Source organism: Delphinapterus leucas, chromosome 4 (genome assembly GCF_059928025.1).
Source record: "Delphinapterus leucas isolate spDelLeu-1000000601 "Yukka" chromosome 4, BTC_Dleu_Yukka2, whole genome shotgun sequence".
Lineage (NCBI taxonomy): Eukaryota > Metazoa > Chordata > Mammalia > Artiodactyla > Monodontidae > Delphinapterus > Delphinapterus leucas.
In genome coordinates this window covers 10,231,002-10,253,191 of record NC_143132.1, presented here as the reverse complement: position 1 = coordinate 10,253,191, position 22,190 = coordinate 10,231,002, and the positions used below count along the sequence as shown (strand labels likewise).

The 22,190-nt window shown below is 46.0% G+C and overlaps 1 protein-coding gene across 4 annotated transcripts in view; it reads right to left on the bottom strand.

The window, feature by feature from the left end:
* The window catches only part of RUNX1 (RUNX family transcription factor 1), a 246,394-nt gene extending 224,408 nt beyond the window's left edge, over positions 1-21,986 (bottom strand). The window contains exons 1-2 of one of the 4 annotated variants that reach the window (XM_022552945.3): positions 21,756-21,986; positions 21,513-21,630 (exon numbers count right to left, since the gene is read on the bottom strand). In XM_022552945.3, the coding sequence (XP_022408653.1) occupies positions 21,513-21,570 (58 nt within the window). In that variant the 5' untranslated portion in view covers positions 21,571-21,630; positions 21,756-21,986. Of the gene's footprint in view, positions 1-21,512; positions 21,718-21,755 lie in introns of those variants that run through there. The other 3 variants (XM_022552943.2, XM_022552944.3, XM_089910276.1) reach the window with 3 other exon arrangements.
* Positions 21,987-22,190: the final 204 nt, after the last annotated feature.

Genomic DNA, 22,190 nt, shown 5'->3' with positions numbered 1-22,190 from the left:
CTGCCTCTTTCGTTTCATCTCCTGCGTCTTCCCAGCCCTGTATAAAATGACTTCTTTCTCTCCGAGCCCTGCTCAGATCACGGTTCCTCATTTAGCAATCAGTTATTTTCCTGCCCTGTGATGGCTCTTGTATTAGGACTGTGCTATTCAATTCTCATTTTGTCCACTGCCTATTTCTGACGCTTTGCTTGGCCTCTCTAACTAGACAGTAAGCTTCTGGAGAGACACTTAATGCCATATGATCTTTGTATTCCAGAACATTTTTTAACATGGTATCACACACACATCAACTGTTGAGTAAATTTACCGATGGGTCATTACTGACACATTTTATAGTGTGTGATGAACCTGGTACACTAGGTTCTAGGATCAGAAGAAGCTGGGAAGGGAAATGGGGGTGGTGGTGAGAGAGCCGATAATCTGGTTATAAGGTCACAAAAGACACAGAGAAAGTGAGAAAAAGGGAGTGTGGACCCTCACTCATCTGTCTGCTCTATGAATTGGGGAAGGAATTTCTTTGTGTTAAATATAGTTTTCATTCTCCATGAAATTTAGATTATTAAATAAAGGAACCGAAGGGAGGGGGTTTGCTTTTCACTCCCATCCCCCAGTGGTAGATTTCTTGGGTGGCCCACTGTCTCTTGCTCTGTCTGGCCTCCCTCTTTCCTTTTTGCCCAGCTAGTGGTCAGTTCAATAGTCCAACTCCAAGCTCAGACTGGAAGACATTTCAGGGTTTGACATATAGCTAGGCAGAATAAATGAATGGTAGTACTTTAATGATTTACTGGAAAGCTATAAACACACCTCTTTTTTTGTTTTTTTTTTGGCCACGCCGAATGGCTTGGGAGATCTCAGTTCCCTGACCAGGGATTGAACCTGGGCCATGGCAGTGAAAGCGCCGAATCCGAACCACTAGACAACCAGGGAACCCCCAACGTACCTCTGCTTTAATCCCGACATGGCTAGGGTTGTTGATCATGCAACCTTGTTCTTTCTTAACGTTTCTAAGCTTCACTATTCTGGTTTTCCTTATCTAAACCCTGGGCCTCCGTGTTTTCATCTTCAAAGTCAGCCTAACGATATTAGCTCACAAGGCATCGAGTGGGTCAGTGCAATAACTTTCGGAGACTGCTGAGAGATCCTGGCTCCCAGCAGCTGCTAGTAACCCATAGTTCCCTGCGCCTTAGCCCAGGTGTATTTCCTGGATGAATGTCTCCTCATGTTCTAGGCTCTTCTTTGCTTCCCACACTTTACTATCATCCCAGCCTCAGTCCCCCTGCTCTTCCTGTCCTACCCTGCTGCTGTGCTCCAGTCCTTAGTTTCTCTCTTAAGGGAATCTTTCAACCTCTCTAGGAATACCTTCCTTCTTGGGCTTCAGGCATAGCCCTGTCGGCCATCTGGTCACCCTCAGCCTGGTGGTGCCCCCAACTCTGCTCTGAGGACTCCTTCACCTTGCCTTCTCTTTCCAGCCTCTGATCTGGGGTCTCTCAATGCTTCCTCCAGCCTTGACTTTTCATACTCGGTTCTCTTCTGTCTTCTTCCTTTTCCTCTGATGCTCAAAGGCCTTACGATAGTCTTCAGACCATCTGTTTAAGGTGATAGCTCCCTCCACCACATAATACAGAGATTAGGATCCCCTTTTGTGATATTAAGGTGCCTACAATAGATACTGGATCATGAAAGGCCTTGGAGATCCTTGTGACAGCTACCATCGTAATTTCTAAGACCTTTCAGGTTCCCCCTTTACCCTTTGACAGGTACTTGCTCTGAAGACATGCACAATTGTTTTCCCAATTTTGGGAGGCAATGAGGGTTGCACTTTATAGAAAGTAAAACACCAAGAGGGAAAAAAGGGCCGAAATACGTCTCTACAAGCATCATTCTGGTGGTTGGATTTCCCAACCTTGTCACTATTCAATTTGGGGAACTGATAATTCTTTGCTGGTGGGGGGAGTGTCCTGTGCCTTGTAGGATGTTCAGTAGCTTCTCTGGTCTCTACCTCCTAGATGCCAATACACCTCTCCTACTCTCCACCAGCTGTGACCACTAGAAATGTCTCTATACATTACCAAATGTGCCCTGGGGGCAAAACTACACCTCTCCCACCTCTTACCCTCTCTCTCCAGTTAAGAACCACTGATCTGGGCTTCCCTGGTGGCGCAGTGGTTGAGAGTCCGCCTGCCGATGCAGGGGACACGGGGTCGTGCCCCGGTCTGGGAAGATCCCACATGCAGTGGAGCGGCTGGGCCTGTGAGCCGTGGCCGCTGGACCTGCGCGTCCGGAGCCTGTGCTCCGCAATGGGAGAGGCCGCAACAGTGAGAGGCCCGCATACTGCAAAATAAATAAATTTAAAAAAAAAAGAACCACGGATCTGAGATATCTGAAGGTGATAGGCATGGAGAAAAAAGTGGGCAAAGTAATGAGAAAGGACTGCTCTGGCAAGAATTTCCCTGTATATGATCTAAATAAAAGAAAGGAGTCTGAACAAACAGACCCATGAGGAAGGAACCAGGAGGCCAAATCTTAAGGAAAAGTATGAAAATTACAAAGATAAGAAGGCATTTATTTGGACAAAAGATCCACTAAGGAACATTCTTCAATGGAGCAAAGAATGAGGTCCAACCTTCACGGAATTCCTCTCATATGTGGACATGGCTATGGACAAAGGTGAATGTTTCCACGTGACCGAAGTCCAGGCTTGGCTAAAGGGGATTTAAGTGCAGAGGGACTTTTGGAGAATGGTCAGGGGTGATTTGGAGCACCAGACCCTACAGTTATTCAACAGGTGCCAAAGGTCTTGGAATGGAAGGGGAAAACACACAATACAACATCGCATGCCCAACAATTCCCTGAAGAAAATTCTCCCCTAAATTGAGGGATATAGAGAAGGAGTGCCAGGCACAATGGGCTTGAGGTTCAGCAGGACAGGACATGTACACACGCAGCTCCCCAACTTCACCAAGATAGGTAAGACCTAGAACTCCATGTCAAATCTACTGTAAGTTATTCACCAAACCCTTTCTGGTTTTCCACTAATTTCGTCTTTTGAACAGAGAAAAACATGGTTAAGTTCTCCCATTAAAAAAAGGTCTCTTGAGCAGATAACAGAGGAATACAGAGCATCCTTTCTGGCCTTTGTTTGGTGTCATAGAGGTAACCCAATGGGAAATGGACTGGGCCTCATTGTCGGTCCTGTGATTATGACTCTCTTGGTCATAGACATTTATCTTTCCACCTAGGTATTCTTTTTAATGCACAAACCAATCAACTCAGGAACAGGAAGAATCCCCTTGACTATGTAGTGTTTCTCATGCTTCTTCTTGCACTTGTCTAACCTTCCACAAGGAACACGCACAGGATTTCTAGCTCCTCACCCTTTGGACAGAAGTGGAACCAGCCCCTGCCACCTGCTCTTCTTTGCTCCAATATCCCCACACACTCTTCCCTATTCTTAGCTGATCACAAGTCTTAAGGGGAACCAAGTCTGGTTGGAGGTCCAATTGCTTGCTCCCTGTTGTGGCTGTGTGGGTGGAGACACTACTGTGGACTCTTCTGCTCATACCCACTGGGGTTTCTACACCTCAGCAGTAAGTACAAGGCTGATGGATCTTCATCCTTCTATCTATTCACCTGTCTATCCACCTATTCATCCATCCATTCATCCATCCAACCATCCATCCATCCATTCATCCATCCATCCATCCATCCATCCATCCATCTATCCATCCATCCATCCATCCATCCATCTATCCATCCATCCATCCATCCATCCGTCCATTCATCCATCCATTCATTTATCCATCTATTTATCCATCCATTCATCCATCCATCCATCCATTGATCCATCTATCCATCCATCCATTCATTTATCTATCTATCCATCCATCCATCCATTTATCCATCTTTCCATCCATTCATCCATCCATCCATCCATTTATCCATATATCTATCCGTCCATCCATCCATCCATCCATCTATCCATCCATCCATCCATCCATCCATCCATCCATCCATCCATTCATCCATCCATTCATTTATCCATCTATCTATCCATCCATCCATCCATCCATCCATTCATCCATCCATTCATTTATCCATCTATCTATCCATCCATCCATCCATCCATCCATTTATCCATCTATGCATCCATCCATCCATTCATTTATCCATCTATCTATCCATCAATTCATTCATTTATCCATCTATTTATCCATCCATCCATCCATCCATTCATTTATCCATCTATCCATCCATCCATCCATCCATCAGTCCATTCATTTATCCATCTATCTATCCATCCATTCATCCATCCAACATTTGTTGAGTGCCCCCACACTGCCATGTGTTGTGAATAAAGAGAAAAATGAGAAGAGCTTATCTCTCAAAGAATTCAGAGTCTCTGGGAGAATACATTTATAAACAGAAAACTTTGCATTATATTTTGGTAAGTGCTACAGTAGATATATGGACTGAACAAATGAGTCATAACTAGAACATGGCCTTTTGCATGAGCTCCCAGTGGGTATCCTAGAAGACTTGGTCTTCAGCACATCACTGTGGTAACCCCACTGCTTCAGGGAGCAGACATACATCGTGTCCATCCACGTCTGTGTGGAGATGTGGGAAGCCCTGCTCTTGTACCCCAGCACCCCATGTGGACACATGTCCCAGCACTTGTGACATGCACAATGACTTCCCTCCATTTATCAACAGCCCAGTTAGGTGGTTCCAGTGACCCTGTTACCAGAAATTATGAGAGTGGTGGAAATTGTGCAAAGGAGCATGGAGAAATATACTCCCAGAGGAGATTTGAAAATAGCATGTAGAAAAGTGAAACTGAATGTGCTTTGGGATTTTTGAAACTTTTGACCAAATCTTCAGTGATCCTTGGATCGATCATTAGCTGGTCTTTTTGATTACCTCTTTTCTAGATTTCAAGAGCCTCTTCAAAGACATGCTAACACTCCCTTTACAAAAAGGGAAGGAAAACAAGTTATTCAAAATCAGGCACTGGAAGGATTCAGACTGACAGTACCATGCATTTCAAATACAGTTTTAGAATAGTTAAGGGCTCTTTCATCATCAAATCATAGTCCTACTTCCCATGATGTCTGTAATTAGAGACTCAGATCACTCATTTTGAATTTATTTCAGAGGACATGAGTGTCCAGGCTACACCCTCTCTAGAAGACCATCTCTTGGGAATATGCATAGTTTAGTAGTTAAGTGTTGAAGAGCCAAATCCAGACTGGAGTGTAATTCAGCCCTGCCACTTCCCAGCTGTGTGACCTTGGACAAATCTCTGGGCCTCTCTGGGCCTTAGCCACTCATGTGTAAAATGAGGAGGCTAATTGTCCCCACTGTCTATGTGACAATGATGACATGAGTTCTATTTGTAAGGCACTTGCAACAGGGCCCAGCCCATGGAAAATGCTTCATAATAGTGCTTGTTCAATAAAACTTGACATTCCAACAGTGCTTTCTCATCACTTCCTATCAGCTGACTTCTGTCTTCTGAATTTTTTTTTTTTTTTTTGCGGTATGTGGGCCTCTCACTGTTGTGGCCCCTCCCGTTGCGGAGCACAGGCTCCGGACGCACAGGCTCAGCAGCCATGGCTCACGGGCCCAGCCGCTCCGTGGCATGTGGGATCTTCCCGGACCGGGGCAGGAACCCATGTCCCCTGTATCGGCAGGCGGACTCTCAACCACTGCGCCACCAGGGAAGCCCTGTCTTCTGAATTTAATCATAGTGTACATTAACCAAAGCAACCTGGATGCATTGTTCTAGGAGTACCTAATTTTCTCTCCCTTGCCCTAGTTTTTCAGTAGAAAAATTATTAAAGATTGATTTAACAGGCTTGGCTTACTCTAGAAAGTAATCCCAGTGTATCAGTTCTTTCTGGTTTGTCCTCAGCAGACTGGAATCATGGATGCTTTTAGTTTCTGCTCTTAGTTATGGGGTATATGACTGACTGCCCTGCTTTCAAGCTCATGGACTGTTAGTTTCTGTGGACGGCTTGAACCAGCATGAGGGGGCTGAGGTGGGAACAGGGTTCAAACTAGGTGTAGGAGTAAAAACATGTAGCAGAGGGTCAACTCGTTACATCTTTTTATTTCCTTGGCCCATAAATAAATGGGAATTGACCATAGTGCACTGGTTCCTAAGGGTTCCCTGGAGCAGTGTTTCTCAAACAGGGTGATTGTAGCCCTTGGGAGACATTGGGCCATGTGTGCAGACAGTTTTGGTTGTCACATCTTGGAGAGGTGGTGCTACTGGCATCTAGTAGGTGCAGGTCTGGGTCATGGCTACACATCCTGCGATATACAGGCCCCCTCAACGAAGAATGAGCCCGTCCCCCATGTCAACATTGGTGAGGTTAATTCAAGGCAAATTCTCAGCCTGCATGATGTCAGATGCCTTCCTTAAAACACCAGAACTGACAGATCTCAGGCACCTGCTTCCTAGTTTTACAGGGAGTAGAAGATCAGGGTGCAAGGGCGCACATAACCCCAGTGGAGACCGCGAATCGGCCCGAGGCTCCTTCTGTCACACTCCACGCCTCGCCCCGTACATCAGCCATTCACTGCCAGCAGCACGGAGGCATTAGATGCCCACGTGCGGTCTCATGAATGACGGGATCAGGGTTCACTTTTGGGATTTGGGTTGCCATAGTGTGTAAAGAGGAAAACAGGAAACTCAAGCAGAACGGTGTCTAATGAAAAAAAGCAAATCAGGTGGAAAGGAAAAGCGCTTTACAATCGGTAGAATCAACTCCAAGTGTCCCGTGTGTCAGGCAGCCCTCTGGTGCTCCTAACTCAGTCCTCACGACAGTCTCTAAGGTGGCATCATCGTCATTGTCACTCTGTACAGATGAGAAAAGCAAGGCCCAGAGTGGGGAGGCAGTCTGCCCATAGGATGGGAGTTGGGTAAAGCAGAGAGAACACACGCTTCCCATGGGCTCAGCCTCCTACAAGCTGTATGGCCTGGGTGCCTTTTAGTCTATTTTACTTATTTTATTTTTAAACATTTTAATCTATTTTTTATTCAAAATTGTAATATTTTTATTTTATTTTATGTTTTATTTATTGTTTTACTTAATTTTTATTTTATATTAGAGTATAGTTGACTTACAATATTGTGTTAATTTCAGGTGTACAGCAAAGTGATTCAGTTACACGTACATATCCTTTCTTTTTCAGATTCTTTTCACATATAGGTTATTACAGAATATTTTATATTCCTTTTTTTTTAATCAACTGGGGATTAAGAGCTGTATTTATCTCACAACGGTTTTTGATTAAAAGGGATGATGGAGGGAATGTGCCTGATACATTGTAAGCACTTGGAGAATGTTAGTTGTACTTGTCATTATTGATAAGCAACAATGTAACTTAATTATCTAATGTGAAGACCAGAATCTTTCCCAGCAAGAGTGTGAAGGAGGCAGGATGTAACTGGGGGAGGGGGCTCCCTCCCTATCTCCCTTGGTGTGGACTTTTCCAGAACCCATGGCCAGGCCCAGGCCGCAAGTGTTGTCCAGGCTCACGTGAGGCCGCGGGGTCAAGGTCCCTCTCTGTTTTTTTACACTTTCAGTCTGTGTGATCTTTACAGAAAAGCAGACTAGCGAGAGGAAGCTGTTTAGAAACAACTCCAACTACTTCTGTGTAAATGACCTGCTGGATTCTAAACTGACTTGTCCCTGTTGGGGGTGAAATGTGTCCCACAAAATGGTGGGAGACCACTGTGGGCAGGTCAGCTTGGACCTGAGGCCAGGACTCCCCAGAAGGAACCAAAGCCTGAGTAAAGGTCAAGTGGAACTCATGGAGCAAAGATGGAAGAGGGAAGGAGGGAAGTGGGGCTGGGACAGACCAGGCCTTGGGGTGTATGCAGAAGGTGCTAAATAAGTACGGCAAGGGTGTTTTCTGAGTCACAAGAATTCCCCAACTATAACATTCAGTTTATATCACGGAGTTTTTGTTTCCCTGCGTACTTTGCACAGGGAAAGCAAGTCTCACACAAGGTCGCCTTTCTAAAGGAGCTTTCTTAGTTTATTATTAGTTTTACCTCGAAGAATAATTAGCACGAGCACCTTTTAATTTGTTCCCATTGAGACGTTTGCATAACAACAATTGGAGGCTGGTGGGTCTCCCTGTTTCTAGGCGAGCAGGGGACTCTTGCGGGGCTGGCTGGGACCTGGCTTTGTTGTGGGGTGGGGTGTGATTAATTATTCCGTCCTTTGCCACGTGGAGCTCGAGGAGAAAGGGAAGGAACTTTCTGAGACTCTGTGGTCACTCGCTGGAGAATAACCAGATGAGAAATGCTTTTTGTACAAATAAGGTTAGAGAGAAAAAAAGAAAACCTCAAACCCAGCTACTTGAGAAAAGGATTTGTAATGATGTCAGAGGGCTGGTGACGTGGACTTTTGAAATTGCAGATGTTTCTGCAGAAGGACGGAGAGATGATTCCCAAATGCCCATCCGTGAGTGGGTCTCTGGCTTTGCAGTTGAGGACTTGGTGATGTGAAGAGTTCTGTTGACAGGCAGGCGCGAGGCCACTTTTACTGTCAACTGCTTCCAGGTGGAATTTCTATCCCAGCCACATGGGAATAACTGGATGTGGGTGTTTGCTGGGAACCTCGCTGAAAACCCTGGCCGGGGTCAAGGTCCTGACAGGCTGGCTCCCAGGGGCTCCCAGGCATCCTGGAGGATGGACTCCCGTATGAGGCCCCTGATTTTGGTGGGGGAGGGATCATTCCATGGGTTCTCCTGTAGGTGGGTCCCTGGACATGGACCAGGATGGGGCAAGAGAGGCATCTCGGGCACAAAATGTCTCTCCAAGTCATGTGAGAGCAGGGTGAGCCTTACATGACCCTGAGAGTGAGCGCCTCCTAAAGGTTTTTTGGGGAAGTGCCTCGCTGAATCAGTCTTACCCCAGATGGACTGCCAGACGGATAAACTGGCAACTAGCTGGTAGGAAGATAGGCTTAGTCATGGTCTCCCTCCACCCTCACCCCCAGCCAGCATCTCACCATCATCTTGGGAACAGGTGATTCTGATGTACACTTCTTTGAGCACTGCTGGCTTAGAGAAGCATCCCTTGTGGACAGCCCTGGAACCACCAGGATGTCTCCCTTGGGGGGCTGCTCTGATGGGGAGGGGCTATGAGGATGAAACTAGTGGTCAGGGGAGCCATTGACACCGACGTTGGGGACCTAAAGCCACCGAATGCATCTAGAATCATGCGAGCAGTCCAGGACGGTGAACTTGACAGTGGACAGTGGCCTCAGCTTGAGGCCACCTGAGGTTCAGCCCCGCCCCCCCTCCAATAGTGTCACTTGCTGTCCAGGGCCCTTGGCCAGTCTCTAACTCCACAAAGCTCAGCTCTCTTTTGTGTCAAACTGACAGAATGGTAACATCCACCCTCCTCCCTGCAGGCAGACCCTGAGCTGTGCAGAGCAAACCCCTCATTTACCAGCAGCTTAACCTCAGGCAGGTTACCTAACCTCTTCATGCCATGCTCCCCTGAATAAAATAGGATTAGTAATGAGGGTACCTACTCACAGGTTTGTGTGAAGGATTTAACGAGTTAACACAAGGAAAAGCTTGGTGCAGTGCCAGTGCTGGCACATAGCATATGCTCAATAAACACTACCTGTTGCTATGGTCCTCTTTAATATTTGTAAGCTCAGCGTCTGCCAAGGAGCGTTAAGACCATTTGTGCACTGCTGCATGGTGAGAGGAAGAGACCCAGGTCTTCACCCTGCTACATGCTGGTTCCTGGCACAGCTACAGGGCCATGTTCTGGGCTTAGCACAGGTTCCTTTCCTGCCCCACCTCCATTCTGTACACCGTCAGTGGCATTTTCCAGAGTTACCTTTACTTACTGACTTCTTCTCTGTGTCCATTGCTTCGTATATATTATCTCAAACCCTTTTGACAACCATACAAAGTAGGGATCATTGCACCCACTTCACAGTGAGAAACCCAGGCTCTGCAAGATTGGGGAAGCAAGTGAAGTTCACACAGGCGGTCAGTGCTGGTGATGGGGTAGAAACGAACCTCCCAGCGCCAAAGCGCTGGGCTCCCTTCTCCCCTTCTCCCCGACCCACTCGGTGGTCAAGCCTGTCCTTCTTGTGGCCTCCCCGTCAATGACAGCTCATAGAGCAGGGCTGGGGCTCAAGAACACACGGTCCCTTCTGGAGTGGAGTTGATACTTCAATACCTATGGGGGAATGGGGAGGGATGGAGTGGGAGGTTAAGGTTATATAAAAGCTACTATATATGGAAGGGATAAACAACAAGGTCCTACTGTATAGCACAGGGAACTATATTTAGTATCCTATGATAAACCATAATGGAAAAGAATTAAAAAAAAGAATGTATATATATATATATATATATATATATATATATCTGAATCACTTTGCTGTACAGCAGAAATTAACACAACATTGTAAATCAATTATACTTCAATAAAAAACCAAACCAAACAAAAAAACAAAACAAAACACATTGATTGGAACTTCAGCTAAAGGACTCAAGGCTGCTGGTACAAGCTGAGTCCCAGCGAGCAAAACACGAAAAGTACAGGTATCTGGGGACGTCCTGACTCAAACTGAGATATTCATGGTGGCGGGGGGGGGGGGAGGGAAAAACATCACAACTTGCCTTTTTAGTTTTTATCTTATTTTAATTTCTATTTTGGGGTGTGTTTTATACTGCACATACTATAATTATGTGAGTACAGTAGGGCAGGCGTGTAATTTCTAGATAAATAAATGTGCGTAGGTTTGGGGGCTACATCGGTTTTACTTGTGTTTGGCGTGATCGGAAGAGTTTGGAAATGACCGTCTTGCTGCTCAGCAGTTCCTGGTCCACTCGGAAGCCGCTTCGCTTCGCTGAGTGCATCAGGGGAAGAGATGTCAATGGAATCTCTAAGGCATGAGAATTGAACACCGGCTTGTGTGTGTGTGTGACAGACAGACAGAGAGACAGAGAGACAGAGAGAGGGCTTTATCTCTCTTGAGGGAGGCCACTTCTGAGTGTAAGAGCTTTGAATCCAGAGTGCTGTGAAGATAGATATCCTTAATGGGAATTGTAGCTGGGTTCAGATTTGGTCTGAAGACAGCAACTGCACACTTCCCAGGGGTTCCCTTGAGAGCTGGTCTCCACACCCTCTGTGTGAACACGCTTGCTTCCTCTTCTGCTGGTCGTTCAGATTTCACGAGAGATTCTCATCAAAACCAACCTGCTTAACTGGACACTTGCCTAAGGGGGACGGTGGGCACATGGTGGGTGCTTTGCTAAGGCAGTGCTGGGTTTCCGGGTAAGAGAGGACACCCAAACCACAGGGCAGGAAAAAGCGTCCAGCCTGCACCAGTGAGGCTGTTCCGTTCCTGACACATACCTACAGCAGTTCTTCTGGGCTGTGGGCACCGCATAAATTGTCTACCTGATGTTTCCACACAGAGAAAGAGCTGTGGCGTCTGGCTAAGGCAAAGGAATGGAGCATGATTAGGAGAGGTGTTGGCTGATTATTTAGACCCCCAAGTGGAATCAGTCTGCCAAGTCCAGTGTCTGCAAAACTCTAGTGTCAGGAGGAGAGCTGACCCATTTTCTGGTTCTGACTCAGGTACTGACCAGTGGTGGGACCTCGGACAAGGAAATGTCTGTGGTGCCCTAAGGCAGAGAGATGTCTAAGATGATTCCAGCCACATAAATATAACTATAACATATATATATATATATATATAACTAAATATTACTATATATATAGTTATATACAGTTATATAGTTTGAGATGCCAACTGAGACTATATAGAGTTATATATAGAGAACACACACACATAGCTTAGAAAGTATCACATGGGACAATGTCTCATAGTTTATATGTCTTGTAGTTCATTTGTTATTTAAACAGATTCATCCACCTCTAGGATACAATTATTTCTTTGTTTTGAACACAATCTAGAGGGGAGCATGTAGGAGGTGTAGCTTTTTTTTTTTTTTTTTAACATGAAGTAATGATGTGGGATGATTGGCAGTTGAACAGAATTTCCATTGTTGGCATTTGTACTTCTTTATACGACCCCACCCGCTTCGCAGTCCTAATATTTGTTTAAGGTTGTTCAGTGATTGTTCCTCTCCTCTCGGACTTTGAGAGTCATAGCCATTCTGATCTTTATGAGTGGCGGAGTCAATAATAATAAAACAGCAGTGTGAGTTTCTGTTCATACCCATCAATGCCTAGATCATTTCGTTTTTGCCCAATGGTTCCGTGTTGCTCAGGCCGGATTGCAAAGGGCAGAGACAAGAGAGCAAACTCATAAAAGATGTGGCTATTCTTTCCCTTCCTCCTAATTCCTCCAGACCCTTGCATGTATATATATTTATATGCAGTTTCAGGGTTTACAAACTGTACAATTTCAAAGTGGGTTAATGTCAAGTTCAGCTGTGACTGTTAGCAAGGTGGATAGGGCTGCACAGATGCAGCCTGCAGATGGTGTGGAATGAGGGGCCTCATGCACATAGTTCAAAGTGCAAACAGAAGCTGTGTAATAAAGCAGCAAACTGTGGTTGGCATTGAAACTGCTCCTGGAAAAATGGTGCCCTAACTCATGTATTTTAGTCTACATTCTCTTTTGCACGTTTTGAAGTTGTAATAAACATCAAAGCCTATACATGTCAAGATATTTTGTGTGTAGAAAATGGAAATTATTCCTCCCCTGAGCAATAAGAGATTTTCTGATGACCTCCCTTAAAGATTTTCTGCTTAGCCTCCCTTAAAAAACTCACCCACAACAGCCTATGACCACCAAACAGCGTGCAGTGTGCTCAGAGTTCTGACTTTATTTTTACTGAATTATAGTTCATTTACAATGTTGTGTTAGTTTCAGGTGTACAGCAAAGTGATTCTGTTTTGCATGTATATCTATATAGGTATTCTTTTCCAGATTACTTTCCGTTATAGGTTATTACAAGATATTGAATATAGTTCCCCGTGCTATGCAGTAGGTCCTTGTTGTTTATCTATTTTATATACAGTAGTGTGTATCTGTTAATCCCAGGGTTCTGACTTTTGTTTGCTCTTTTTAACATATCCCTTTTCAGCAACCTGACTACTGCAATATTTTCTAGATCAGTCTTCAGGATCTACTACTAATGAAAAAATCTGAATTCCTACACATTTTCAGAAAAACTTAAGTGCTCATCAGGACCAATATAGCTCTCAAGGAGAAGAGGAGACAGAGGCTTGCTTTGAGGTCCCAGGATATATTTGATTTATTGCTCATATCTTATAATTTTGTTCCCTATCAGAGATCAGTAAAGGTTTATTTTAGGAGTCCTAGCCTTCACAGAGGACATCCAAAAGACCAGGAGTAAAAGCCAGATGGTTGGCAGGGAAGGTAAGCAGGAGTTTTGCAAAATGTTGGAGTAACATATTTCTTCCAATGGACATGGTTTCAAGACTTAAGTTGAGTCGTTAACTTTGCATCAGTTTAGCACAGGCTGCAAGTTTACACAAAAAAGTATCAGACTTGAAATCAGCAGAGCCATTGAACAAGCCCAACTAGTCGACAGCGATTTCCATTTTGGGTGACATTTTACCCTGGGGGCCCATAAAATGTCTGGGGGAGCCCACTGTTTAAAAAGAAGTCCATCTGAAAATAGACACAGAAGGACCACGGGCTGGTAGGGCAGTGTTGTCCACGAAAGCAATGATCCTCAAGGAATACTAATCTCGCAGCAAAGCAAAACGAAAGCTTTACACTATTTCTTATTTCAGGGAAAAACTGAATAAAGGCTTTTTTTTTTTTTTTTAAGGCATTGACTTGTAGGGAGGTAGATTTGTATCCAGACTCAGGAAGTAGACAGGCCAGTAACTATGAAGCAAATATAATCTGTAACTTGCGGAAATACAAGGTATGAATGTGTTCTGTCTCCCAGATAGAGGGATATTATCTGGTTGTCGTATTTCAATCAAAGGTAAAAACATCTTTAGGTAAATTTAAGGAGAGGGCGACTTAAAAGAAAATTTCCCTCAAGAAATTCTGTAGGAAAGAATTCTCTTAAAAAAAGATGTAGGGCTTCCCTGGTGGCTCAGTGGTTGAGAGTCTGCCTGCCAATACAGGGGACACGGGTTCGTGCCCCGGTCCAGGAAGATCCCACATGCCGCGAAGCGGCTGGGCCCGTGAGCCATGGCCGCTGAGCCTGCGCGTCCGGAGCCTGGGCTCCGCAACGGGAGAGGCCACAACAGTGAGAGGCCCGCGTACCGCAAAAAAAAAAAAAAAAAAAAAAAAAAAAAGATGTAGAGTGTGGGCTGTGGGGTTTTGAGAATTCAAAAGAGTGAGGAAGAGAAAAAAGGAAACTATTTATAGTTAGTATTGATGTAGCCTAACAGATACATCAATCCCGGGGCCAGGTGTGGTGGTTCATATACAAGCCACACTCCCGTCCATACAAGGCTGGCTGTTTTTCTTTCCTAACACTGTGGGAGTCAAGTGTGCTTCTGGGTTTTGACCCTGAAAATAGGTGTAACCCTGGCTCCCCTTTAACCAGCTCCCTGCTCCGCCCCCTCCCATCTCCTGCCTGTTTTGCTTTTAGTAAGTCAAGAATAAAAGGGGCCAGGGGAGGGATAAATTAGGAGCTTGGGATGAACAGATTCACACTACTATATATAAAACAGATAAACAGCAAGGACCTACTGTATAGCACAGGGAACTATATTCAATACCTTGTAATAAACTATAATGGAAAAGAATCTGAAAAAGGATATATATATTCTCTATATATCATATATATATATAATATATATATATAGTATGTATGCATATAACTGAGTCACTTTGTTGTATACCTGAAACTAACACAACATTGTAAATCAATTACACTTCCAAAAAAAAAAAAAAAAGACCTTTGCTTGAAGGTGACTTCATTTTCTTCCATAAAGCAAAAAACAAAGAAGAAGAAGAAAAAAGAAAGAAAGGATAAATATCACCCTCTCCCCCACCCCCAGCATCCACCTGCAACTTCTAAGAAGGACTGAAGGAGGAACTTCGAGTTTCTCTGCATGTATTTTCAAAGCACTGTCCACATGGAAAACAAAGGAGGTGAGATGTCACCTGGAAAAAGCAGGATATCTGCCTGGGAGCAGTCTGACAACCCATAAGTCCACTGTCCTAGGCTCCTTCCCGCTAGAGACCCATGACATTGTTCTGGCCTATGAGATACATAAGGGGGAGTTGGCAGAGAGGGGCTTCCTTCCCTGAGTAAAAAGATGGAGCTTCACAAAGAGAAGGGTTTGAAGCCCCTCATCTCCTTCCTGCCTGGACAGGTCTGAGATGCAGGCATCTCACGGTGGAACCAGAACACAGGAGCATCCCGCCGTATCAGCCCTGGACCACTTACTCCCTATCCATGCCTGGCTGCTTGAGCCACCGTAGCCAAGTTTCCCGTAATGTGCAGCCAAACATAGTTCTCACTGGTATATCCTAGCAAGAGCTTTATGCCCTTTATGTCACTGTTAGAAAATGCAGCACTTCAGTCGGCTTTTGGATGCATGGTTTACTTTTCCACCTGAGTTCCTTCTTTCCCTTCTCTGGCATTGTTCGGTGTTATCAGGAGAGTAAAGGGGAGAAGGATGGGGGAGAGAGATTAGGGAGCGAGAGATTCAGGAAGCTAAGAGAGGATGAGGGGATGTCTCTCCGACGAAAAGGGAAGTCTGTGTGATCCAGGGGAGTGTCCATCTTACTTGTCCAGTAGGTCAAAGGTTATGCGAGGCTTTAAACTCCGTTTCATGTTCAAGAATCACCCATAGTTCTCTGAACGCATGCCCTGATTATGTTCACAGCCTGCAAAGCCCTTAAAAGAAATGCTCCCTTTCTACCAGTCTGGGGCATCATCTTATGGGGGTGGAGGTGAAAGCAGGCCAAGAAAGACACATCACTTGAGGCTTATTTTACTCAGCAAAGAGGCTGAGGCAGGGCATTGGCGGCCCCAAGGAGAAGGGACGGGGAGCTCAAGGAACAAGAGTTTCAGAAAAAAGTGTTTTGCAAATTTTAAGGTCTGTTTCAGGCACCAGAGCAGCTTCTGGAGAGTTCTCTGAAGAATGGGGGTTGGAAAAAACAATTTTTTTTTGAGAGAATATGGGAAAATGCTTGCCACATGTGAAATGGTAGGATAGCTGTTTCCCACCAGAAAATAAAATAATTGACAAAAAATAGTCACTTCATGTTGTTAAACTAAGAAAATTTGTGATGCATTTTATGGTACCTCTTTCTGACACGTTTAAAGATTTCCAACAGGAACTCTGTCATTCGGAGGCAAGCTTGTCTAGAACATTATTAGCCCCTTTTGCAGAACTCAAACGAGACACAGAGATGTCTAATGACTCATCTAGGTCACTAGGAAGTTACCTGAGAAACTGAAAATTCGCTTGAGTTTCCTGTGCAGCCTCCACTCCTGCCCCCAACATGACAAGCACCCGAGGTGCCTTCACTGCTGGGCTTTGACAAATGCATGGTCAGAAATGTCACCAGAAGCATGGAGCCAGGAACCTGTAGAGGGTCACCGGGTGAAGTGGCTTTTTCATTAAGAAGGGCCTTCAGTAGAGTAAAGCGATACCAGGACCTCAAGGAGGAGAAACTTCTGTCAAGATTCCAATACAACACACCCCAATTAGCCTCAATATTGAAAAGCTAAGCCCGTGGAGTTACATAAAGAGCCCTTGCTCTTCCTCTGTCCTCTTTTTGGTTACTAACAAGTAGAACAAGGGTAACACGGTGTTGAAGAGGTGGACCTCCCACACCCCACTGTGGTCCTGCCGCCCCACCTCCGCCCTGGGTGGACCCTCACCTAGAGCCCCCTTCCCTCCCTTCTTGGTTCCGACCTTCCACACCATCTCCTCCCCAACCCCTGGGACTCTGTCTCCAGGGAGCCTCTCCCGGGGTCCCCCCACGGCCTCGTGACTTCTCCTTTCTGAGAGTAGACAGCTTTGACTGAGCGTCATCTTAGGAAACTGAACATCAGTAGCCACGGCTGACATTAACTGCCCATTATTTTTATGACTGTGCTGAGCACTTCACACTGGTTGCTTAGTTCAGTCCACGCAGGCACTTTAACGATAGGTCCTACTACTATCCTCGCTTTATACACGAGGAAACCAAAGCTCAAGAGAGAAGCTGCTCTTTGGGAAAAGCCAGAAAAAGGGAAAAGATAGAAAAGGACATCACTGTCCTAAGTCTGTACCTGCCCCTCATTCAGCCCCTGCGCCTTCTCTTTCTGGTCCTGGCTGCTTTTACAAACTCCTGGGCTCTGTCCTCTAGACCAACACCCGCAAGCGTTTCCCTATTAGATTCTGCACGTGCAGTGGCCCTGGAGCCTCCCTCTGCCACAGCATCACTTTCTTTCCCAGTAAAGGGGCAGATCTTTTCAGAGTACACATTTCAGATCTATTTCAAGAGAAGAGAGAAATCTCCTGGCTACGAATTTGCTTCCAAAGCTCTTCAAGTCTTCTTGCTGGTTAGATTCTGGCTCAGCTGCTCCTTCTGAAGTTGCTTCTGTCCCTGGTGGCTCACTGTGCCTGCCCTTAGAGTGTGGGCAGGTGCGGGGCCTGCTGTGGCCTGTCCCCCACCCCCAAGGGGGGAGTGTGTCCTGGGAAGGTTTGGAATTACAGGGACGATCCCTGGGGAAGAGGCAGAGCTAAGGAGGTGGTGTCTTTTGGGGGACTGAGTTTTGCTTTTTTAAAGCTTAAACATTTCAAAATCGCCTTGTCATTTTCAAAGGTTTCTTAGCATGCAAAGGAACTAAATGGCAAAGGCTATGATTGTGAGTTTAGCTAGATTTTAACACCTTTTTTTCCCCCTCAGTTTCAAAATGTGTGGGCAGTTTCAGAATGCAAAGCTGCATCTCACATGGGAGAGCTGGGGTCTGATTCTTCCACGTCCAGGAGGGCACTTAGGAAGAGTACAGGTTCCTGGTGGGTCAGAGGGAATCAGATTTGCTAACACACACTGTTAGGGACTGAACTGTGTCCTCCCCAAGTTCATACTTGAAGTCCTAACTCCTAGTACCTCAGAAGGTGACTGTATTTGGAGATTGGGCTTTTACAGAGAAAATTAAGATTAAACGAGGTCCTTCGGGTGTGCTCTAATGCAATATGACTAGTGTCCTTGTACGAAGAGGAAATTATGACATAGGTAAATACAAAGGAAGACTGTCTGAGGACATGGAGAAGATGGCCTTCTACAAGCCAAAGAAAGAAGCCTCAGAAGAAACCGACCTCCTGACACCTTGAAACCTTCCAAAAAACAAAGCTACACCAGGATTCACCATGAGATTTCTGACTTCCAGGATCATGAGACAACCCACTTCTGTGGTTGAAGCCACTCAGTCCGTGGTAATTTGTTACGGCAGCCCTAGCAAACTAATACAGTTTTCACACAGTGTCTGATACCCAGTTAAATCGACGGCTTTCTGTGATCTTAAAGCTTCAGCAGAGCCAGAAGTGCCTTCATAAATATTTCTCTGAAAAAAGTGGCAAACCGAGGCTCACAGAGAAGCACGCTTCACACGTGCAGCCTTGGATCCTGCAATTCCTTTTGAGAGATGCCTCGAGAAGACAGTGGAGAGTCAGCCCCGCTGAGATTTTTACCTGTGGTTCTAGGAACTCGGAGGTATATTAGCATTCAGGCTTTGCATAGACCACTAAGCCACTTCTAAGAACAAGGCTACCTGAGGCATTTTGCAAAAACATACGTGCCGATGCTCTTCCTCTCTAAGCCTACTGCAGCTCTGAGGGCCCACACGTGGTACCCCTCCAGGAGACCCAAGTTTGGGTCCTGCAGAGACTTCACGCCGTGAACCACGTGGAACCATGCAAGGGAATTTCAACCACACCTCGTCTTCTTGCCTGAGCACATTCAGTGAGAAGCCGGTGCAGTGGGACAGAAAGAGAGCGGCCTTCTCTGTGGTAGACCACACTTGTTTTGCATGCCAGGCTCTCAGACTCTCGCTTGCCTTGTCACACAGAAGGGAACAATGGTTTGCTGGGCGCCACACTTCTTTTTCCCCTCCATTTCCACGTGGGTATCTTGCTAAAAATGAGTTACGGGTTTCCTCCTGTGAGAATTGCATGCACTGATAAAAGACCATCCCAGGAACAAAACAAAATGTTTTCCCCGCTCGCTCGGAGCTGCAGCTGGGGAGGGCACAGACACTCTAAATTACAGGCAGTGAGAAATGACCACAGTGCTGGGAGCCGCTGATGGCCGGGCTGGGGAAACAGGGGTACCAACTCGGGGGAGAACATTTTGTTAGAGAGGAGGGCGATTCTTCTAGCATCACACTCTGAGGCACTACCCACATAGCACCAAATGCCATGACATTCTGCCGCCGTTACAGCTCAGATGTGTGGTGTGGACAGCTAACGCAGACAATGTAAACACTTGGCTTGACAAATCACCTAGATAAAGTGAGCTGTGAAAGTGGCCAAGATTTCACTTTGATTCTCTGAAATTCAATCTCAATATTATATTCTTGAGTTAGAGATTATGAGAGGCCCCGAGTTCCTTGGAGAGGAAGGAGTGAAAAGACCTTTTCCCACGAGCCCTTCTAGGTCTTGCTTGGGGTCCTGGGGTCCGCTCCATGCTGCCCCTTTGAAAGCTAACTGCCACTGGTTCCTAACCTGGAGCGAGCTGGTGACTGTCCTGGGGACACAGAGGCTGTGGGGCTGCGTTAGAGGCTGAGCTCCCTGTCTTTCCCGGCATCTGAGCGGGTCACCGGGTCCCCTCATTATCTCTGCTGTCCGACCAGTAAGGACAGAAGGCAGGCCAGCATTGCACACAGAAATCCAATCTATTACCCAGTGGAATGTTGAAAACTTTCCTGAACCTGCCTTCCTGAGTTGATAGAATAGGAAACAATCATCGTTTGGAGGGGGTATTGAAAGCAGAGTCGAAGCAGGAAGATCTTTTTTTTTTGTCTGTTATTCTACAAATATTGCTTCCTTGCTTGTTAGCGGCCTAGAGGAAATGCAGCGAGAGTCGTCCACAGCTTCTCACCAGCGGCCGGCGTTTCGGCCCATCGCCGCGAGGATGTGTGACTCATACGCGTCGCATGATTCAACTTCACTAAAATGTCCTCAGCTGCCAGTAAAGAAGCACTTGAAAACCCTTTAATTTGAAGCTTTGAATCGGTTAATGACTTGCTTTCTTCTCCGTCTGAAATCCTACCGTCCCCCAACACACACACACACACACACACACACACACACACATCTTTGTCAAGTGTTTAAATTTCAGAGACCCGGAAACATAGAAGCTCTGTGACATCCACAATAGCGTTTGTTGTGACAAAGTGGCTGGCAGCCCTCTGCATTCTTCGGCTCACTTGGCTTGATGAATAAATAATGAGTCACAGATACTATTTGGGTGCGCGCGAGAGTTTGTAGCCAGAAAATTAATTATTTCCCCATCCCATCCATCCCACTCCATCCCAGCTCTGCCAAACCATCAAGCCACACTCCGCAGGCACTGGTCAAAGTGCTTGCCCCAGCACACGGCAATGCCTCCGTGACATTTCTATGTTATTATTTGTGTTGGTTTAGGCGCGGCCCTATATTCCCAGCAAAGATACACAGAACGCACATGCACACACACGTACTCATACACTCAGAGCTCAACCCCAGCTCTGTGTATTTCAAGAAGCTGGTTGCAAAAATGCAGACAGGTATCCCACAGTAGCTGCTCCTATTAGGAAACGGGTAATCTAATGACTTCAGCTGCCACAAACACTTGACTTAGGCAACTTTTTCATTGCTCTTGGCGAGAGAAACCTCTGTACCCTTTGCTTTCTTTCTCTCTCAAAAGAAGCCGGCTGCCTCTTTGCACTGAGGCTGCAAGGAATAACCCAGCATGGCCCCATCCTAGGGCTTTCAACCTACACGAGTCTGCCCAGCTCCTGTTCTCTCTGCCTTTTGGAGACAACTGACTTGCTACTTGGTCCCTGCTGTTCCCGCCCGGGCTGTGAGCCTACCTCCGCCTCTGCCCTACGCTGGCATCGGCCCTCCTGGCTGGCCGTGCACGAGCCCACTAAAGCCCGGGACAGGCTGGCATGTGGGGCATACTGCATGCCCAGCGCAGAACAACTCAGCCACAGTCATCCCAGGCAAGGGGCAGCCGAAGAAAACCCAGAGAGCTTCCTGCAAACGTTCTAATCTCTAGGATTTTAATCAGGAGCAGCCCAACTTACTTGCACTTGACAAAGTTCTCACCCACCGACTGAACCCTTCAACAGCTCAACTAAGTATTTATGAGAACATTTCTGAAGAGTGGCCATCTGATGAAGAAGTAATCCAATAGTCTTGAAATCATATGCCCGAGTCTGAATTCCTCCTATACCAGACAGACAGGGCACCGGCAGGGGCTCTCTCTGCCCCAAGTTACAACAGGCTGCCACTTCATTATCAGCAACGCTGAGCAAAAGTAGATATGAAAAGCCCAGAGCGTACTCACCTCTCATGAAGCACTGTGGGTATGAAGGAAATGACTCAAATATGCTGTCTGAAGCCATCGCTTCCTCCTGAAAAGGTACCTTCTTCTGAAGGCGGGGGGATTCAATGATTTCTTTTACCTTAAGAACGAAAACCCAAGAAAGGTCACTGTTTTAACCTCATCCCCAACGATGGTTTCCTATAGCTCCTTTTCTCCCCCCTCGACGCCTCTGGGGCTCCCTGAGCCTTATGAAAAAAAATGTACCTTTGCGAAGACAAATATTCAAATTGGTAAAGATTAAAAAAAAAAAAAAGCGGCGTCTTGGCTGTGGGTTGATGATGTTCAGAACTCTGCGAAACCCTGTGGTTTGCAGTCAGTGTGATTCGTCCTGCTTACTGACCACTATGCCGGGCTCAGACTTCTGACACTGCCAGGCTACCCAACTTGTGGTTCTGTGGTTGTTTATGAGGCCCAAAGAAGTTTTCACACAACCCAAATTACAAATTTAACTGTTCCCCTTTCCACAGCCCATCTTAATTGGTTCTTGCCAATCATGTGACTTCAGTGATGTCAATTCTTTTTTTTTTTTTTTACTTTCTGAGCAATGCCCTTCCTTCCCTCCACCTGCCCTCCCCCCGGGCGGTGCAAGAAAATAGCCGAGTAGACTTTGCAAGAGAGAGAGAGAGAGAGAGAGAGAGA